The sequence below is a fragment of the Gopherus evgoodei genome, chromosome 7 (assembly GCF_007399415.2).
Source record: "Gopherus evgoodei ecotype Sinaloan lineage chromosome 7, rGopEvg1_v1.p, whole genome shotgun sequence".
In the NCBI taxonomy this organism is placed as follows: Eukaryota; Metazoa; Chordata; order Testudines; family Testudinidae; genus Gopherus; species Gopherus evgoodei.
The window spans coordinates 70,954,174-70,973,740 of record NC_044328.1 but is presented as its reverse complement, the minus strand read 5'-3'; the positions used below and the strand labels follow the sequence as shown (position 1 = coordinate 70,973,740).

Genomic DNA, 19,567 nt, shown 5'->3' with positions numbered 1-19,567 from the left:
AAAGACAATGCAGGGGCTGCACTAGGAGTGAGGTTCCATACTACCCAAGAAATCACTAAGAGCTGGGCTAAGCAGTGAAACCAGCAGTGGTTGAGACAGTAGCAGAGCTGAGTAGCAGCAAAAGAGAGCCACTTGCAGAGGTGGTGGTAGCAGTGGAATCACTGCTTAATGAGCTTTCCCTGCTTTTTCCAGGGTAGTGGGGTGAACCCACCTCTGCACTTGGGATTCACTGATCAAGGACAATCAGCTGTGGGTGGGGAGCAGCGCAGGGAAAGGGATATGCTGTGTTGAAGGGATTTTCACAGTGCAAGGTGGGAAACTGAGGCAAAGAATACAGCCCAACGTACTGCAGGGTGGGTGTTTGCTTATGGTTACATGTTGTTGAGTCATGGTTGGAGTGTTTACCCACATTAATGCTGGATTCCCTTTTCATTGTACTAAATATTTTCTTTTGTTATACCCAGGTTCAGTGCTCGCCAGTGGGATGCATTGCCTCTTAGAGAAGCCCAGAGGTGGGTTTAGTTTTCCCAGATTGCTGGGTGGAGGCTCAAGCTTGTTCTGTTTTGTATTGTCAAGAGGAACCCCTAGATATTGTTGCCATCTGCACCAATTCCATTACATCTGGGCTCTGCAGCCACCGAGAAGGGGCAGGACCAGTCCACTGGTGCTACTCTGAACCAAACCTTCTTGTTAAACATTGGCCAAATCTTAGTGATGCCTATATATCTGAGGTCTTTGTATAATAGGCAACCAAGCTGCTTTTGTGTGGTTTGTGTGTGCAGGGCTTGGCTTTGTAAGACATCCGTCTCTAGACTCTCTGTGCTACACGATAATTCACTGCAAACGAAGGCGTTACTCAGTCTGGATGTGTGCTTTGGAAGGAACACACTCTGGAAGAATGGTGAGTCAACACATCTTTCCTCCTGTAAGAACAAGAGGGACACATCGCAATTTTAAAGTACAGATTTTGGATTTTCTTAGGGAAAGCTTCCCAGTTGCACAGAACTTCTTGTCTGACTTGTGTATTTCCTTTTCTGAGGGGATTTCAAGTTTAAATCAATTATAAAATGACAATGAATTTAAAAGAAAACTGACAGGTGCTGTGAGAGAGAGACTCAGCGTTCAGGGTTTTTTTTTGCCACCACTGTAAAAGTCTCTCTGATTGTAGGGATATTTCGAATTCCTCTCTTCTGTCTCATGTAAAGGGTTCTAAAAGGCAGGCTCCTGGGTGATTAGCTCATATTACAAATGAAAGCAAAGAGCCAAACTCTGCAGCCTTGACATGCTTCGATAGGCTCACAGACTTCCAGTGAGAATTTTAGTTGACACAGCCTGCAGTCACAGTGATTCAACTGAGGATTCCCTGAAACACGCCTAGTAGACTAGACATATTAAAATAAGGCTCACTTACAACAGTTACCATTGGGCTCTAACTCAGCAGCTGACATGTCACATCAGAGACGTACATTTGTTCAGCTCCACATAAAGACGTGGTGAAGACTCAGGTGAAGTCTACTCCAGGTCGCTGATTTCGCTCCCTCCCAGGGCAGTCGGGAATCACAAATGGCTAATACCACCTGAAGGCTGTTTACTGCCTATGTGAACTGAGCAGGGAGTCTTTACTGGAATAATTAAAAAAAAAACAAACCTGTTTGTGTGGGGGAAAACGCCCACATTTGTGCAGAATATTGTTTGCAGTGACTTATTAGGCCAGGTCTAGTCTCAATGCAGCTCCTAGTGGAAGAATGTCTGCACTACAAGCACCATTGATTGTCGCTCTCTGCAATTTCAGCAGAGGACATGTACTCTTTTTTGACCAGCACTAAATTCACTCGGGTGATGAAAGGTGACTCAGCCCTCCAGCCTTCCATTTCTAAAATGGAACCAGGAGGAGTTCAGCCTGAAATGGCCATCAAATTCAGCCTTCATGATTAAAGACACAAGAGGGAAAAACAATAGATATTACCATTCTAAATTCATGCAGACACACAGGATAAGAGATCCTGCCTCAGGGTTGGATTCTTTTCTGTGTCCAAGCTCTGGAGAGGGAGCACTAGGAAACCGGTTATGGCTCCCTGATTTGGATCAGTCTCAAAGCTCAGAGCAACTGAGGGGCTGCTCAAGTTATGACACTGGTGTCAGATCCATGCTAGTGGAGGACAGGTGTGAGCATCCTGATATTTGCCCTATACTGGGGTTGGGAGGAAGCTCCTGCAGGAATTGGCTGCAGCATCTTTTCCCCAGCAGAAAGTTTGCCTGTTGCCAAGGGAATTCTCTGCTGCTTGTATACAGCCAGTTTCTGGCCCCTTTGCACCACCTTCAGTGATGCAAAGAGGCTTAGAATCAGGCGGCTTTTGTACAAGGGTGGCGTGATTCACTGTGATTGTAAAGGAAGTAAAATGCTGATACAGGGACTGGGCCAAACAAAGACTAATGGGCTAAATTTCTCTAATATAGACAGGCCAAAAGTTATATCTAGTCCTGGGACTAAACTGAAAGGCATTCAGGCATGACTACATCAGACTATGATGCTCTCAGCATAGGCAGGCTGAAAAGAAATGGCAAGAACACACCCTTTAGGCAAAGTGTCAGTGTGCTATTATTCCTTTGACCGGCTGCAATGAGCGCTCTCTGACCCTAATGCAGTATAAATAATTCCCACAACAGTACAGTCTGATACTTTTTATTAGCTGGTCAAGTGCTATCCCATGGGGAATTCTGAAGTGTTGCCAACTGCTGGAATATTAATAGCTGGAAATGAAGAGCACAGAAAGTTGATGTCATGGTATGGGTGTCAGGAAAGGTCGGGCATAATTAAATAAAGAAACAGTGTGCATGGAGTTAAATTCTCCAGCTGGGCAGAATGGGATGTCACTATAATAAATGGACTAATTATATGAAGATAAGGTTCATATCCACAATTGGTCCCAGGGATTTCTACCTCTGTAGAAAAAGCCTCCACCTGATTCTAAGGCTTTGATCCAGAAGAGCAAGTAACCATAGGCTTAAACAGGTTAATTAAGCTAAATTAAAATTAAGCACATGCCTAAATGCTTTGCTGAGGAGTAGCTTCCCTCTGGGAATTTATTAATCAATAAGGAGATTTGTCCTGATTATTTCTATGCCAAAAAGCAATTTTTTAGCTATGAATCTTCATCTGTCATTTACAGATGCAGATGTTGGGCCTCCTTATCATTGTCGTCTCAGTGACATTATGCGATGCACAATGCTGGCTGAAAATAATTGAATCTGATGCACAAGGTAAGAAATCCTGCTGGCTGGACTCTCGTCTGTGCCTAAGCTCTTCTGAGGGAACATAACGGATCTGAGAGCTCATTGGCCACTGCCCCAATAAAGCTCAGAGCAACTGAGATGCTGCTCTAACCCTCTAGTGTAGCCACTGGTGGAGAGGTGTCACAGTCCCCTGGGGAGGGAGGAGGCTGGTGCAAGCCAGCAAAAAGTTCCCCTATTCCAGGGCAATTCCCTGTTGGCTATATGCAGCCATTTCTGGCCCCTTTGTACTACCTCGGCAGATCTCAGTGTGGAATCTGGCCTTCTCCATGTGCATCACTGAGAACAGAGTTGTTTGCCAAATTTAGCACCTGTCTGTTGAAACCTAACCAGGGACAAGAAACTAGGGAAGATGGGGGGGGGACGTGGGGGGGCTGGTGAGCCATGAATACAGATTTACTGTTGGAGAAGGTGGTAAACTGCGGCCATGAGAGAAAGGGGGACTGGGGAAGTGTTAGTGATGCTACACATTCCAGGATAGTTTTCTGAAATTTTACACCACCAAAAAACCCTTACACATATGGATTTTGGGGCACAAGTGGCGTTTGTACAGAGATTTTCAAAGGAACAGCTGGACATCTGTTCATAAAAGGCACAAGTGGGCAAAGACTGTGAGGGGCTGGCTCCTGGGAGTTGTGCAGCTCTTATTTTCAGAACTGGATGAGATGAGATTACGGTAATTTACCCAAACACAAGCCAGTCATGGCACCAAGAAGGTTCAGGACCCAACAGCCAATGCAGGGCTTCCACTGCAGTTCAGAACAGGCTAGTGGGAGATGAAGGCTAGCAATTTTCTTGGGGGACACCCAAGAACAAGCATCAGTTCAACAAGTGTTTGCACCCTGGTGGGTAAGGGAGAAGAGGCAAGAGAAGATGAGAGATGCACGAGCACTGGGGACATCATGGCAGGGCCGCCCAGAGGGGGGAGCAAGTGGGACAATTTGCCCCAGACCCCAGGCCCCACAGGGGCCCCCACTAGAGTTTTTCTGGGCCCCTGGAGTGAGGTCCTTCACTTGCTCCGGGGGGTCCCGGAAAACTCTCATGGGGCCCGGGTCCCTGGAGCTTCTTCCACTCTGGGTCTTCGGCGGCAGGGGGTCCTTCTGCCCGTGGCGGAAGGACCCCCAGCCACCGAAGCGGGACCTGCTGCCAAAGTGCCGGGTCTTCTGCGGTAATTTGGTGGGGGGGGCCCCCGCCGCGGGTCTTCAGGGCACTTTGGCGGCAGGTCCCAGAGCGGAAGGAGCCCCAGCTGCCGAATTACCGCCAAAGCAGGGGCCCCCCACCGCTGAAGACCCTAGGCCCCCTGAATCCTCTGGGTGACCCTGCATCACGGAATCAGCCAGGCTGTAGCATGCACAAACCTTTTGCCCAGTGTACTGGTGGTGAACACTGTTCTAAAATGCACTGTGTCCAGCCTGTGTAGGGGTGCATTCCAGCAGCGCCAAGACCTGCCACGTTGCAAGCTGGCTGCTCTCATGACTACCAGGACCAGGTTGAGCAGTGCACCTGAACACATACAGAGACAGCAGACAGCACCGCATTCTGAAGCCCCCTTTTAAAAAGTCTCTCTGCTGTGCATATGGCCATGCCTTGAACACTCTCTTGTCAGGCATAATTTTCAGCTTGCCTGTGCAGGTCCATGGGCTTACTGAAAGTAGGTATCATTCTAAGGTAGCAGGAAAATGCATGGATAAAGGTGTCAATGAACATCCTAACGGGACCTTTGGAAACATGGCCCCCAATGGATCTGATCTGGTAAACAAGCTTAGAGTTCATTTATCTGATTGCATGCAGTCAGAGCCCATTTTAATTGGCATTTACCCTTCTATTTTATGTTGTTATCTGGGTCAAGAAGGAACACATTTAGACCCATAAAAGGAGAAGACAATTCATGCTGCATTGCAAAGTGATGGGGAGAGAGCTTCCAGAACAGTGGTTGGATAGTTTCCAGGGTTTTTTGTATGAGGTGTGTCTGTGTGTGCAGTAGTGGTGCCAGGGTTTCTGGTGCCTGAGGCAGAATTCGGGGGGCCGCATTTTGTGCACTCCCCATGGGGCGTGTGGCAGCTTCCAGTTCTGCTTCCATCACACCGCCGAAGAAGGACCCTCCGCTGAAATGCTGCAAGTGACAGTGGCAGTCACTGAGCTGCTCAATTGTCTGCCACTGTTTTCCATGGCACGTCGGCAGAAGGTCCTTCTTTGGCGGTGTGATGGGAGCGGAACCGGAAGCTCCCGTGCGCCCCTATGGGGAGCGCACAAAATGCCGTTCCCTGAATCCTGGCGCCCTCGGCGACCGCCTAGGGTCACCTAATGGAAGTGTCGGCTCTGTGTGTATGTGTGGAGGGAAGATACACAGCAATGAGAACTAAGGCTAATTTCCTAGGGCTGAGGAAAATTATGAACAAAATTGATTCTGAGGAAAAATTTGAACGAAAATTAGGAATTGTTTTAAGAAGGGTTTATTGGATGACCTATAAGCCACACTTTCATAATTGTGAAAAGTGATAACTTTAATTAAAAAGCCAATCCTGGTCAAAAGGAGAACTGAAGGCAGCAATTAGAAATATGCATATAACTAATTGGAAAAAAGGGGAAGTAGTTAGCAATCAATATAAATTGGAAGTATTGTAGAAAGTTGATATGGAAAGCTAAACACATCAGGGAAGCGTCCACTGCTGGCAGGGCCATTTTTTTAATTACATCTGGAACAAAAGAAATCCTAACAATTGTGCAGGTTCATTAATAGATGAAATGGCAAAGTTGCTGATAATGATACAAAGAAGGTGTTAAATATACATTTCTGTTCTGTATTTGGAAAGAAGCAGGATGGTGTATTACTAGGAGGAAGAACTACTTTCAAGGTCATTCATGATTTGTCCCCACCCTACCTCTCATCTCTCATTATTTATTAATATGTCCACTCCCACTGGTCCATTATGTCAACTTCTATTGCTCACTTGTTAAATTTGCAAACAAGCCCCTTTGTCTTACTCCCATGCTGCCCCACACACTTTGGAGGAGCTCCCTGAAACCATCCACAATGCTACCTCATTATCCACCTGCAAATCCCCTCCTCATAACTCTCCTTTCCCATGAGTCTTAGAAAAAACTTGACACTGGGTTAGGGTGCTGGTGTGCTGAGACCACTGCCTCTCATGCTGACCAATATTGTCTCATTGTTTCCTTATACTGCTGTCTGTATCTGCTGTCTCTTGTCTTAGATTGTAAGCTCTTTGGGATGGAGGCAATCTTTTTCTTCTGTGTTTGTACAGCACCTAGCACAATGGCGTAAGCACCATGGTAATACAAATGATAAACAGCAACAACTAAGGAGAATGTTAAACAGCATCTGCTAGGGATAAAAGTTTTAAGATTAGCAGGCCCAGATAACAGGCACCCAAGAGCTGTAGGAGAGTTGGCTGAGGAGATCTGAGCCATTTTTAATAAATCTTGGAATACTGGGGAAATTCCAGAGGACTGGAAGAGTGTAAGTGCTATGCTAATATGCATAAAGTGCAAGTGAGATGACCCTTTTAATTATAGGCAGAGTTACCCTGACATAAGTGCTAGGGAAAACAACAAAGTTGATGTGGGATTCCATCAAAAAAGAATTAGAGGACAGAAATATAATTAATGCCACGCTCAACATTGTTTTTTGGAAAATAGGTCTTTTCAGATAAACTCAGGTTTGAGATTACAAATTTGGTTGATAATGATTCAGAAACATCAAAACACTTCAGTTCAGCCTTAACCTGTGTCCTCCTGAGATACTGCTGAGCCTCAAACCTCTATCTGTAGTCCAGTCTCCCCAGCTGGGTCACATCTCCCATGATGCATCATGGCCATGAGCCACTGCAGCAATTCAACCAATGGGAACACAAAGGTACAATATGGGAGATAGTCCAGCTGGGGCACCTGGTTCAAAGGAACATCCAAACTACAACTCCCATGAGGCGCTGCGGAAGCTCAAGGCTGACACAGATTTGGGTCAGTTTGACATTAATGAAAGATTTTGGTTTGGAAAACTAAAACATTTCTATTTGGCTTTGCCCAGCTTGGTGAGGAATAAAATCAGTGGGGTTTTTTTTGGCAAAGTTGAAATTTTTCCCATGGAAAGTTTTCATTCTTTTGAGGTGTTTTTTTCCATCCAAAAAACACATTGATAGAACTGTTAGAAAAATTTCTACTAGCTGGCTCCTATTATTCTAGTAATTCAGTGCTTTGCAAACACTATTTATCTTCACAACTCCCTTGTAAGATAAGGAAACTCACCCCAAAATGAAACATTACCTCCCGGTGATGAAGTAATTCCCATTTTCCAAATAAGGAACAGAGGCAGAGAGAAATTATTTGACCTACCTTGGGTCACACAAGGAATCTCTAGAAGAGCTGGAAATTGAACTCTTCTCTCCTGAGTCCCAAGCCAGGACATTAGTCACAAGAATTTGAAATGTACTGGGGATTGAACCAAAGGCCATTGAAGTCAACAGGAGTTTGTCCATTGACTTCAATGGGCTTTAGATCAGGCCTTAAAAATGTGTGCCAATAATTTGATTCAGTGGGATCTGAGAGGAGAATTAGCTTTCCAAGCAATCCTTCCTCAACTGCAATCCTCTCTGTCCCCTGAATTGACCAGGGTCTTACATTGGTCTTCTCTTCTTGTTTAGATTGTTACGTCCTTTGGACAGGGAATGGGTCTTAGCAGGCTTAGAGTTTATAAGACTTAGGACAAAGAAATTGCACTCCAGCCTCATATTAAATATACCAAGCTCAAACCCAGATTTGATCAACAATTTTTAAGTTAATTGTACGATTGGCATGTACCAGCAAGTTGGTTATGTCCTTTCAGGCTGCACTGATGAGAACGGAGTGCTACATGAATTCAACTCCAAATGGACAACGAAGGATTGCCAGAGCTGTAGCTGTAGCAAGGAAAGGATGCAGTGCTGTAGCCTGTGAGTATAAAATAAATGCACAGTAATTTTTCCTGCAGGGTTCAGGCCACACGCTCAGATTCCTCTGGGGGAGGGGGGAATGCAAAGCTGTCATGGATGACGTCACAGCCAGTCTATCACCTCGTGGCCCTGTGTGCCTTTGCAGCAACTCTGCATCAGGTTTTCCCCACCAGACAGCTGTTTGGCCCTGCAACAGTCCGTCTCACCTCACCACGCCAGCCCTCTAGCCATCTTACTTCCCTTCCAGGGTAATAAAGAGTCCCACCGGCTGACAGTCCAGTGTCCCTGTATAAGTCATCAGCCCCAACCCCAGCCCTACACCCTCTTCATCTGGGAGGCTTTACTATCTCCATTTTGAGGGAACTTAGGCCCAGTCCTGTCTCTAGGGTTCCTGCCCAGGAACTCTGTGTTTAAGCAGCTAGGATCTGCTCCTTACAATCCCTTGCTGCTTCCCTTGCTGTTTCCCTGGGCTACTTCCTACCTGCTCCACCTGTCCACAGGATTACACCCTCCAGACTCCTCTCTGTCTCATTCTGGAAGTCCAATTCTTGCTGCAGCATCTTGCTAGTCTGCTTGCTGAGAAGTCTCCTCTCCAGAGTTCCCAGCCTTTCTAGCAGCCACTCCTTGTTTTATCTGCTGCCTTCTTATTCCAGCTGTCAATGTCCCAGCAATTCGCTGCAGCGGAGGAGGTAGCTAGCCTACCTGTTAACTGCTTAGTGGCTATGGTAGGATGGGTTTTATACACTCAATTCAAATACTCCAAAGGCACAGCTCTCCTGAGAGAAATTTTTGCGGTTACATCGACTCAACAAGTCATTATATTAAAGAATAAATAAATGAAATGTGGGTTTAAGCCACAACAATTTGGATTGAGAGTAAGATTTATAACCTCCTTCCCTCCCCCAAATCTGAGTGGGATTCAGATCTCAGATTTGGGTTCAAAGATGGACCCATGTGTAAAATGTGCATCGATTGTGATTTCAAACACTCTGAAGATGAACAGTCCCCTGCTCCAACTACTAGACCACGCTAACTTACTCATTATACAGTAATTTACATCCTATGGTAGAGTTCACAGTAGCTGAAGCTGAGATAGAGAAGGCACTGCCATTCTAACTCCACACACCACCCATTTTTAACTGCCCACATTTGAAATATGTTCCTTGTGTGTGTGCACGCGCATGTAACATTCTTTGTTTGGTCTCAGCCCAAAGGTAAAATTTAATCTGAGCTAATTTGATCCAGAACTTTTTGAGTTATGGGCATAGAATCATAGAATATCAGGGTTGGAAGAGACCTCAGGACGTCATCTAGTCCAACGCTATGCTCAAAGCAGGACCAACCCCAACTAAATCATACCAACCAGGGCTTTGTCAAGCCAGGCCTTAAAAACCTCTATGCAGGGCTAGAAGGGATCTTGAGATAGCAAAGAGGGCTGAATTTGATGATGAGGCAGGACCAAGTAAACCTAGATCATCCCTGGCATGTGTTTGTCCAACCTGTTCTTAACAACTTCCAATGATAGAGTTTCCACAACTTCCTTTGGAAGCCTATTCCAGAGCTTAACTATCCTTATAGTTAGAAAGCTTTTCTTAATATCTAACCTAAAGCTTCCTTTCTGCAGATTAAGCCCATTACTTCTTGTCCTACATTCAGTGGACATGGAAAACAATTGATCAATGTCCTCTTTATAACAGCCCTTAACGTATCTGAAGACTATCAGGTCACCCTCTCCCCCAGCCTTCTTTTCTCAAGTCTAGAAATGCTCAGGTTTTTTTTATCCTTTCCTCATAGATCAGGTTTCCTAAACCTTTTACCATTTTTTGTTGCTCTCTTCTGAACTCTCTCCAGTTTGCTTATATATTTTGTAAAATGTGGAACCCCGAACTGGACATAATACTCCTGCTGAGGCCTCTCCGGTGCTGACTATAGAGGGACAGTTATCTTTGATGACTTACATACAATGCTCTTCTTAATACAGGCCAGAATATTAGCCTTTTTTCCATAACATTGGTGGCTCATATTCAATTTGTGATCTACTATAACCCTCAGGTCTTTTTCAGCCATACTACCACCTACCCAGTTATTCCCCATTTTGTAGCTGTGCACTGAATTTTTCCTTCTAAAAAGTGTAATACTTTGCATTTTTCTTTATTGAATTTCCTGTTGTTGATTTCAGATTGATTCTCTATTTTGTCAAAGTCTTTTTGAATTCCAAAACTGTCCTTCAAAGTGCTTGCAGCCACTCCCAGGTTGGTGTCATCTGCAAGTTTTATAAGCATACTCTCCACTCCATTATCCAAGTCGTTAATGAAAATACAGAACAGTACTGGACCCAGGACTGACCCCCTGTGGGACCGCAATAGACATGCCCTCCCCATTTGACAGCAAACTATTGATAACTGCTCTTTGAGTATGGTGTTTAAACCAGTTGTGCACCCAACTTATAGTAATTTCATCTAGGCTACATTTTCCTAGTTTGCTTTTGAGAATCACATGGGACTGTGTCAAAAGCCTCACTAAAATGAAGGTATATCACATCTACTGCTTTCCCTCATCCTCTAGGTCAGTAACCCTTTCAAAGTAAAAAAGTTTCAGTAGTCCATGTCTCATTAGCTCCCAGTGAAGGTCCCCTAGAGATGCTTGTCTGTAGAAGAATCTGCTGTCGGAGAAGCTGCGAATGTTTTAAGGAGAAGTGTTTTTGCAGGTCACCTGTTTCAGTACACCTTGGGGACGCTCTTAACAACATATATGAGAATTTGGAACAAGAAAATACATTGCACTAAATGAACCATTTGAAACATCTAATCAGATCCAATATACGTTTCCACACAGGGCATTTCTAAAAGCCCCTCTTAAATTCATTTTAGTGTGCTGGTACATAGAGTTGCAGTTCTACCTCTAATAACAACAACCACCTATTATGATTTATTTTTAAATTGCTGATTAACTCTCACACAGTCCCAGTGAAGTACAGTATATACATGTAACTAGCTCCCTTCCCCTGTTCAGTGGGGCACAGAAATTTGGCAGTGTTCATAGCAATGACGACTGCCCACAAACCTCCAAAGGAAGCTCCAAATGTCAGAACCTAACATTGGGTGGGTTCGCCCAGACATGACACTCGTATGCAGGGGTCATAAAATAAAATGAACTTTTGCTCTTGATGTGCCAGAGAGACGATAAAAAGACAAATGTCAGGTAGAACGTAGAGCAGCTCCATTTGAGTTCCACTAAGCAACATGAAATAGCATTAAGGTAGGACACATAGCACAGTGATGATCCTAATAACTCTGACTTACCAACAGATAAAGCTCTTGGCCTGCACATAGGTGCACAACAGGTATTAAGGGCCCGATTCTCCAGTCCACTACTCCAGGGTAAGTGTTCCCTAACTTCAGTGAATTGACGCTGGCATAAACCCAGAGTAACCAAGTCGAGAGTCAGACCCCACCTTTTCTGTCTCTCTGTGGTATCCTGACATATCTCACACACTTGTGCTTGCTTTGTCTTTCCTACTGACAGCGTTTCCAGCCCTGTTGACTACGACAAAGAGAAATGTGAAAGTATATTCTATGAGGAGACCTGTAGCTACAAAGTGGTGGAGAAGGCTGACCCCTCTAAGCTCTGCGAGGTCCATAGTTATGTGGGCTAACAAACAACCCATTCAGAATCAAGCTTGGCATCTGGGCAAATCCTTTTGGATCACAGTTGTTTTTAAGCATCCTTAAGCAATACCAGCACTGTATTTGATTCTAGGGTGTTTCTGTTACTATCTGCGGTAGCATAATCGAGCTATGAGCACAGGTCTTGTAAATTCTTTTCTGATGATCATTTGATTAAAATAAACTCTGATACAGCATCAAAGATTTGTCAGAGAATCTTCTTAATCTTTTCCCTTGCCATCACTGTTGCTGGAACCACTGGACACATACGGAGGAAGCATGCATGCTATAAAGGACTCTGGAAGAGAATTTGCTCTCTTTCCAGCAGGGAACTCAAGCTGCTGCAGGTTCACGAGTGATCAGGGGATATTTGATGGACAAGTTTGTCCTTCCCAAACCCTCCTTGAACGCATGGTCTGGTGTTGTCCAATGCTATAGCACTCTTTGGATCAGACTCAGTGAATGGTCTGTAAGTAGCAGCAGCCCATTACAATATCCACAACACAGCACAGCGCTGATGGAAGCCTTCCACACCTGCTCTCACATTCATCTGGGTAAGTATCCAATAAGAGAATGTCATGCATCCAGGAGCCTAGGCACCGCAGCTTAGTTCTACACTGCTGCAACAGATGTGTGCAGGTGCAGGATGAGGAGGCAATAGAGGAGCGTGCCCATCTGTGAGGATCAGCACGTCTGGTGGTTGTGCTTTGTGCCAGGAAACTGTTCAATGCAGGCAGAGTGCTGCACACCAAGAGATCACACTGATTCTTGGCATGCCAGGAGGGCAGCCTCCATTTCTCGGCTGGTATAATAACGGAGTTTGCATCATGGCTCCAATCCGGAAACAGTGAGGGACAGAGGCAACAGATACATGTTCCCAGCCCCAAGGGCCTCCAGCAGTGTCTAGATGCCTGGGTGACTTTGGCCAGCAGAATGTGCTCATGACACCTTCAGCAGCCCCAAGCAAAGCACTCTGTGGGGTTCCAGAAAATCCATCCATGCACGGTGTAGGCAGCAGGAGGTCAAACTAGAAGATCTAGTCTATGAGTCTAAGTCCCTGTCCCAAGTGGTGGGACATGGTCCTTCTGGGCTTAGGAAAGTCCCCACGTGGGTGGGTAAAGTGACTTGGAAAGTGTACTGACATGTCAGATCTGTCCCTAAGTACTAGTGACAAAAGTGCCTGGGATAGTAGGTAGATTCTAAATGAACAAGTCATGCACTGCCACAGCAGCAAGATGCCAAACCATTATCCTAACTGTACACCTAACTTAGACATCATCCCAGGAGCTGGAGGGAGGCATGTACAGCTGCAGGTAGATGTTGGTGATGTTCTCCTGAACCCTGCTCTCAGAGCCGGTCTGCCCCCCTGCAGTTAAAAGTTCAACGGTTTATTGGCAGGTAAGGTCACATCATATACAACTAAAAAATGGGGAATACATGGCTAGGCAGTAGAACTGCAGAAAAGGATCTGGGTGTTATAGTAGATGACAAATTGAACATCAGTCAGTGTGATGCTGTTGCAAAAAAAGGCTAATCTCATTCTGGGGTGTATTAAGAGGACAAAAGACACGGGAGATAACTGTCCTGCTTTACTTGGCATTGTTGAGACCTCAGCTGGAGTACTGAGATTTTAGGAAAGATGTGGATAAATTGGAGAGATCCAGAGAAGAGCAACAAAAATGATAAACGGGTGTAGGAAATATGACCTATGAGAAAAGAACTGGGCATGCTTAATCTAGAGAAGAAAAAACCAAGGAGGGACCTGACAACAGTCTTCAAATATATAAAAAGTTGTTATAAAGAGGACAGCTCAAGTGTTCATGTCCACTGAAGGTAGGACAAGAAGTAATTGGCTTAGTTAGCAGCAAGGGAGATTCAGGATAGATATTAGGAAAACCTTTCTAAGGCTAATTAAGCACTGGAATAGGTTCCCTGGGGAGATTGTGGCATCTCCGTCATTGGAGGTTTTTAAAAACAGGTTAGCCATCCATCTGGGGTGGTCTGGTATACTTGGTCCTGTTTCAGCACAGGGAGTGGGGATGGAGTAGATGATCTCTTGAGGTCTCCTCCAGTCCTACATTTGTATTAGTGCTCTGATAGAATGGGCCTGCTTGCCTTGTGAAAAAAAAGTGATCTAACTTTCTTAGCAACGGGACTCTCCATTTAGGAAAAGGTGCGTGAAAAACATGCTGCGCACCAGAGACTGGAATCACACCAGAATGTTACCTGCAAAAAGATTTGCACACCACAGAGTGAAAAGCATCAAACACAGCCTGCCCTACAAAGTGAGAAGAGGCAATCCCAAGAGGTATCCTGATAGTTAATATTAGGCTTGCACTATCTGGCCAGATGAGGCTTGGTAATGTGAGATCATCAGCTAGATGACAGGACAGTTACACAAAATAGCTCTGGTGAGGAATGAGAACGCATTTAGTTTCAGATATGTGGACAGAACCATGCAGCCCCAGGAGGACTTAATTGGATTTTATGGTCCCAAGCTAGCTGCAGGCAGGGGAATAGGGTGTGACTGGCAGCAGCACTGAATCTTTGGGTGATGGTGCCCTCACTGTGAGACGAGCAGTTGTTCTGCTAGCGGTCATGGAGGAGAGAGGGGAAATGGTTTGCCACCCCCCATTTCCCTTGAAGGCTGCCATACTTGCTGCTGAGAACTTTGGGTGGTCTGAAACCCCCCTGGCAGCAACTCCACCTCAGTAGGACTGATGCTGTGTGCAGTAATTAAGAATGACCCAGCTTATATGTAGGAAGAGGTAAGAAGCAGACATTGGGCAGAGGCGGAGGCAGGAAGAGCCTGTTCTGCTTCTGCATACAGGAGAGGAGGACTCATTTCCTGGCATGATGAGCAATCACCACAGAGCACAGAGCTGGGACTGCTGCGCAGTTATTAATTGTCCAAATCTTAGTAGCACCTATATATGTGAGGTCAGTCTGTATTAATAGGTAAGTGAACTGCTTCGATGTGGTCTGTTTGCTCCAGGTTTGACTTTGTAACACATTTGCCTTTGCACTATATAAAAATTCACTGCAGCCAAAAGCGGCATCCTACAGGCTGGATACCTACGCAGGAGGGACACACTTTGTAGAAATGGTAAGTCAATACACATTTTTCCACTGGTAAAGATAGGAGGTACACATTGCTCTTTTAAAAATATAGATTTACTTAGTGAAAGCTTACCAGCTGCTACAGAACTACTTGTGCAACTTGTATATTTCTTACCAAATACCGAGAGGAGTCTAAGGAGAATAAGAGTCTATACATGTTAATTTAATTATACCATGACTATGAAATTAAAAGAGAGTTGCTAGGTTCTCTCTCACACTGTGCATGTATACAACTTAGTGAGTGTTTTGCCAAGTGATCTTTTACTGCTGGGAGAAGCCAATGCTATAAAAGTCTCTGATTCTAGAGAAATTTAGAATCACTCTCTACAGATTGATGTAAAGAGTTCTAATGGATCAGTTCATCAACCCCAATGCTCTGATTTCATGAGCCTCAGATCAACAGTATTCAAGAATGTGTGGCTCTCTCATTCCAGCAACATTAGCCAATCGAAACACATTTTGGTGAGTTCAAGGATACACATTTCTTCTGGTTTCTAGAATCTTTTAGCTCATTGTCATGCCCAACCCATAACTTTACCCAGACCCTTAAAGCTCCCTTAGCACAGTTCTTTAACCTAAATAATTCAGGTTGTCCCGGTCTGTTTCAACTTTCAACAACTTTTATGAATAGTTTGATGTAACAGGCTGAGTTGGATTTTTGTTACCTTGGACAACCTAAAGCTCAGGCCTCTGCACAACAAATATAAGTGTTTCAAACCTGATGGGCAGACCAGCTACTAACAGCTGTGGTGGTGAAGATGGTAATGGAATAAGGGAGCAAGAGCAAACCTTGGTTTAGCTGGATATTGGCTGGTTCAAAAATTCTTTTTATTTGTGCATAGCTTTTCAAAGTGATGCCTTAGAATGGAAGGACCATATCAACTTTAGCTACAGCATCGCTATCTCCCATGCTATGTCAGCAGAGTTCTGTCTAACCTAGGAAGTTGTTAAAGTTCCCGTGAATGGTCACCTATTCTGTAACCTAGTATTAAAACATGCCAAGCTAGGTTCTGCAGACTGTGGGAATCACACATTGCTAATGTCACCTGTAATATTTCTTGTTCAGCAAATTAGCACTAGCACTAAGGCGAGAAACTCTAACTATAGCTTAGAGAGGTCTTTTCAAATTCATGGATTGTTCATGCAGAGGTAGCTCTTACCTTTTGACATTTCAGATTACTATGCTAAGAAAAAGATGTCACTATTTTAAGTGATTTTTTTTAATAAATAGGTTATTAAATAAAAGCAGAATCCAAGTTCCTGTATTTACAGGAACAGCAGAGGAAACCCAGACAAGGAAGAAATGATAATTTATTGCAATTTCAAATCACTTTTACGTGAAATTCTTTTCCATCAGGTGCCTGATTTTGCTCTGAATTTATAATTATCTCCACCCTGTTTTCAGTTTGAATGTCTCTCCTTTTGCTCTGTAACTATTTCTTACATTGCCATTTCATTCGGGGAGGTGGGTAGCAGTCAGAACTTTTCACAAAGCGATCACTCTATATCTGACCAATCAGTCTTCATCCTCAAAGGAAACCTGCACAACAAAAGACAAACCCAGGTGCTTTAATTCATAACTTTGCTAGACACTAAAAATCACGGGCTTAATAAAGACACTGGATTCATGGTTTAATACAACAACTTGTAACCCACTAATCCCCCTTTTTATCCTATGACAAGTGTATTAACAGGCCGCTTTACCTTGAATGGTTCCTTAGAATATGTGCCAACTACTTGCGCTAAACTATCTGTTCAAGCTTATATTTAGCTGGGACACTTTGAGTACCTTTCCCAGACCTGAGGAAGAGTTCTGTATAGCTCAAAAGCTTGTCTCTCTCACCAACAGAAGCTGGTCTAATAAAAAAGATATTACCTCTCTCACCTTGTCTTGCTAGACACATTAGAACCTTCTAAGGCCTACTGATGTGCCAAATTGCTGTGTTCCTCTTTACGTCCATCTCGGTGACATTCTGAAAGCCAGCGCCACGTGAGTGTTCCTCAAAAGATGGATTAAGGACCTGATTCTAGAATAATCAATCAGTCTGCGAACTCTCCACCCTGCTGCACTGTATGAATGATTTGTACTTGCATTCGGGTTGGAGAGAACTTGGTATGGAAGGTCAAAGAAACAATAGCATATGGCCCTTTAATCACTGCTAGCCTAGGCACCTGAGGTGGTTGTGCACGTGAAATGTTGCCTTTTAACTCCAGAACTCAGGACACCTTTTTGGCCTTGTTTACACTAGAGAAATCTGTCATGCTAAGTGCTTGATCCTCTAGCAGCATGCCTTTAATATCCAATCTGTCCACACTCTAAATTGTTTCCAGTGGTGCACAGCATTCAACATGATTACTGTGGAAAAGGCAGCTGACTTCATAACTGGGTATTTGGCATGCTGGGGAACAGATTTCCCATTTGAATTTATTCACGAGTAACAAGATTGTTCTTGATTATTTTGATGCAAGTCAACTAGTTTAGCTATTAATCCTTTAGTTACCATGATGAGCCTTCTCCATGTTTCATAGAAGTACTTCTTGAGTTTCCTCCTAGCCTTTGTCCTCTCCACCACATTATGTGATGCACAATGCTATGTGGAAATGATTGATCCAAAGGCAAAAGGTAAGAAAATCCTGTGGGTGATTTTTGAGAAGCAGAACCAAATGGTGGTGTTTATAAGGCACTAAACTCTGGCTCTGAACAGATCTTTTTGCAGTGATAAAAATTTGAGTCCCACATGGTCATTGATGGATTTAGCATCACCACACCCGTGTGAGGTAGGGCGGTGCTATTCTTTACAGTGGGGAACTGAGGCACTGAGAGGCTAAGGCCCAGATCCTTAAAGCATAACAGCTGACACACTGGGTCAGACCATGGTCCATCTTGCCCAGTTTCCGACAGTGTCCCATACAAAGTTTCTGTAAGGGTGTACAGAACAGGACAATTCTGGAGTGTTCCACCCCCGGCTTCCGCTTTTGGCGGTCAGAGGTTTAGGGCATTTAACTCAACATTGTTTATGTGCTTATAGGCTGCATTGATAGGGATGGAGACTTTCATAAATTTAATACGAGATGGAAGACCAAGGATTGCTTCCGCTGTACCTGTAGCAAGCAAACAATAGAGTGCTGCAGCCTGTGAGTACAAATTAAATACACAGAATTTTTTTTTGCAGGATTCAAAACCACAATGTTAGATTTCTTTGGAAAACCCCAGATAATACCCTGAAAACACAGCTGTCTCAAGAGACATTTTCACTGCTATCCTGGTAGATGATCTACAGATCTTTAACCCTAAACTAAACACTAAAAGATTTGGGGGTCATAACTGATAATCAGCTGAACATGAGCTCCCAGTGCAGTGCTGTGGGCAAAAGAGTTAATGTGATCCCAGGATGCATCGAAAGGGGAATCTCAAGTAAGAGGAGAGAGGTTATTTTACCTCTGTATTTGGCACTGGTGCAACTGCTGCTGGAATTTTGTGTCCAGTTCTGGTGCCCACAATTTAAGAAAGATGTTAATAAGTTCGAGAGGGCTAAGAGAAGAGCCATGAAAATAATTAAAGAATTAGAAAACATGCTTTGTAGTGATAGACTCAAAGAGAAGGCTAAGGGATGATTTGATTACAATCTGTAATATTTATTAATGGGCTCTTCAGTGTAGCAGAGAAAGGTATGACACAATCCAATCGCTGGAAGTTGAAGCTAGACAAATTCAGACTGGAAATAAGACAAATTTTTAAGGATGAGGGTAATTAGCCATTAGCCAACAGTTTACCAAGGGTCATAGTGGAGTCTTTATCCTTGACAATGTTTAAATCAAGATGAGATGTTTTTCTAAAAGACCTGCTCTAAGAATAATTTGGGGGAAGTTCTATGAAGTTCTGTATTTTACAGAGGTCAGACTAGATGATCAAAGATTCCAAGGCCAGAAGAGATCAATGAAGAAACAAATTAAAAGGGTTTTTAAACAATGAACTTTGGAACCAGACCCAGATTTATAACCCTCCAAACTTCATGAGGTATTTACCTCTGGGATTTTGGTTCAAAGATAGCACCAACTGAAAAATTTGGATCAAGAATCAGATTCGAAACACCCTGATTTAAATAGTCTCTTGCTTCAAAACATTAGATTATCCTACCTTCTCCATAATGCTCTAATTTGCACTATATGGTAGTTGCAGTTCATGGTACAAATAGCTGAGGTAGAGAATGCACCTCCACTTCCCTCCTCCCCTCCATATATACTTTTTTTAGTTGCCAGAGTTCTTTAAAATACTTTTCCTTTTGTGAGTGGAGTGAAATATTCTTTGCTTGGTCTGAGCCCAAATTTAATTTCTGCTATTCCAGCCATCTTTGAATTATGGAATCGGGGCTGGGCAAATAACTGATTTTTTCAGTTTGGCGACAAACTAAAAAAGACATTTGTTCAGGATTGAACAAAACATTTCTGAAATTAAGTTTTTTACTTTTTCATTTCACTTCTTTTTTGGGTTTAGCAGTCTTCTAAATTAAATTTAGGCAAATCCCAAAATGAAGAGATCTT

General features: G+C 43.8%; 2 protein-coding genes across 5 annotated transcripts in view; both read left to right on the top strand.

Annotated features, from left to right (window-relative positions):
* Positions 1-480: 480 nt before the first annotated feature.
* Positions 481-12,094, top strand: LOC115655332 (beta-microseminoprotein J1-like). Its single transcript, XM_030570673.1, has 5 exons — positions 481-512; positions 783-901; positions 3,171-3,261; positions 8,135-8,240; positions 11,766-12,094. The coding sequence occupies exons 1-5, from the start codon at positions 485-487 to the stop codon at positions 11,893-11,895; spliced, it is 474 nt and encodes a 157-aa protein (XP_030426533.1). The 5' UTR covers positions 481-484; the 3' UTR covers positions 11,896-12,094.
* A 2,264-nt stretch (positions 12,095-14,358) lies between these two features.
* The window catches only part of LOC115655090 (beta-microseminoprotein-like), a 51,674-nt gene continuing 46,465 nt past the window's right edge, over positions 14,359-19,567 (top strand). For 2 of the 4 annotated variants that reach the window (XM_030570189.1, XM_030570183.1), the window contains exon 1: positions 14,359-14,863. The gene's annotated coding sequence lies outside the window, so the exon portion shown is untranslated. Of the gene's footprint in view, positions 14,864-18,089; positions 18,161-19,567 lie in introns of those variants that run through there. The other 2 variants (XM_030570187.1, XM_030570186.1) reach the window with 2 other exon arrangements.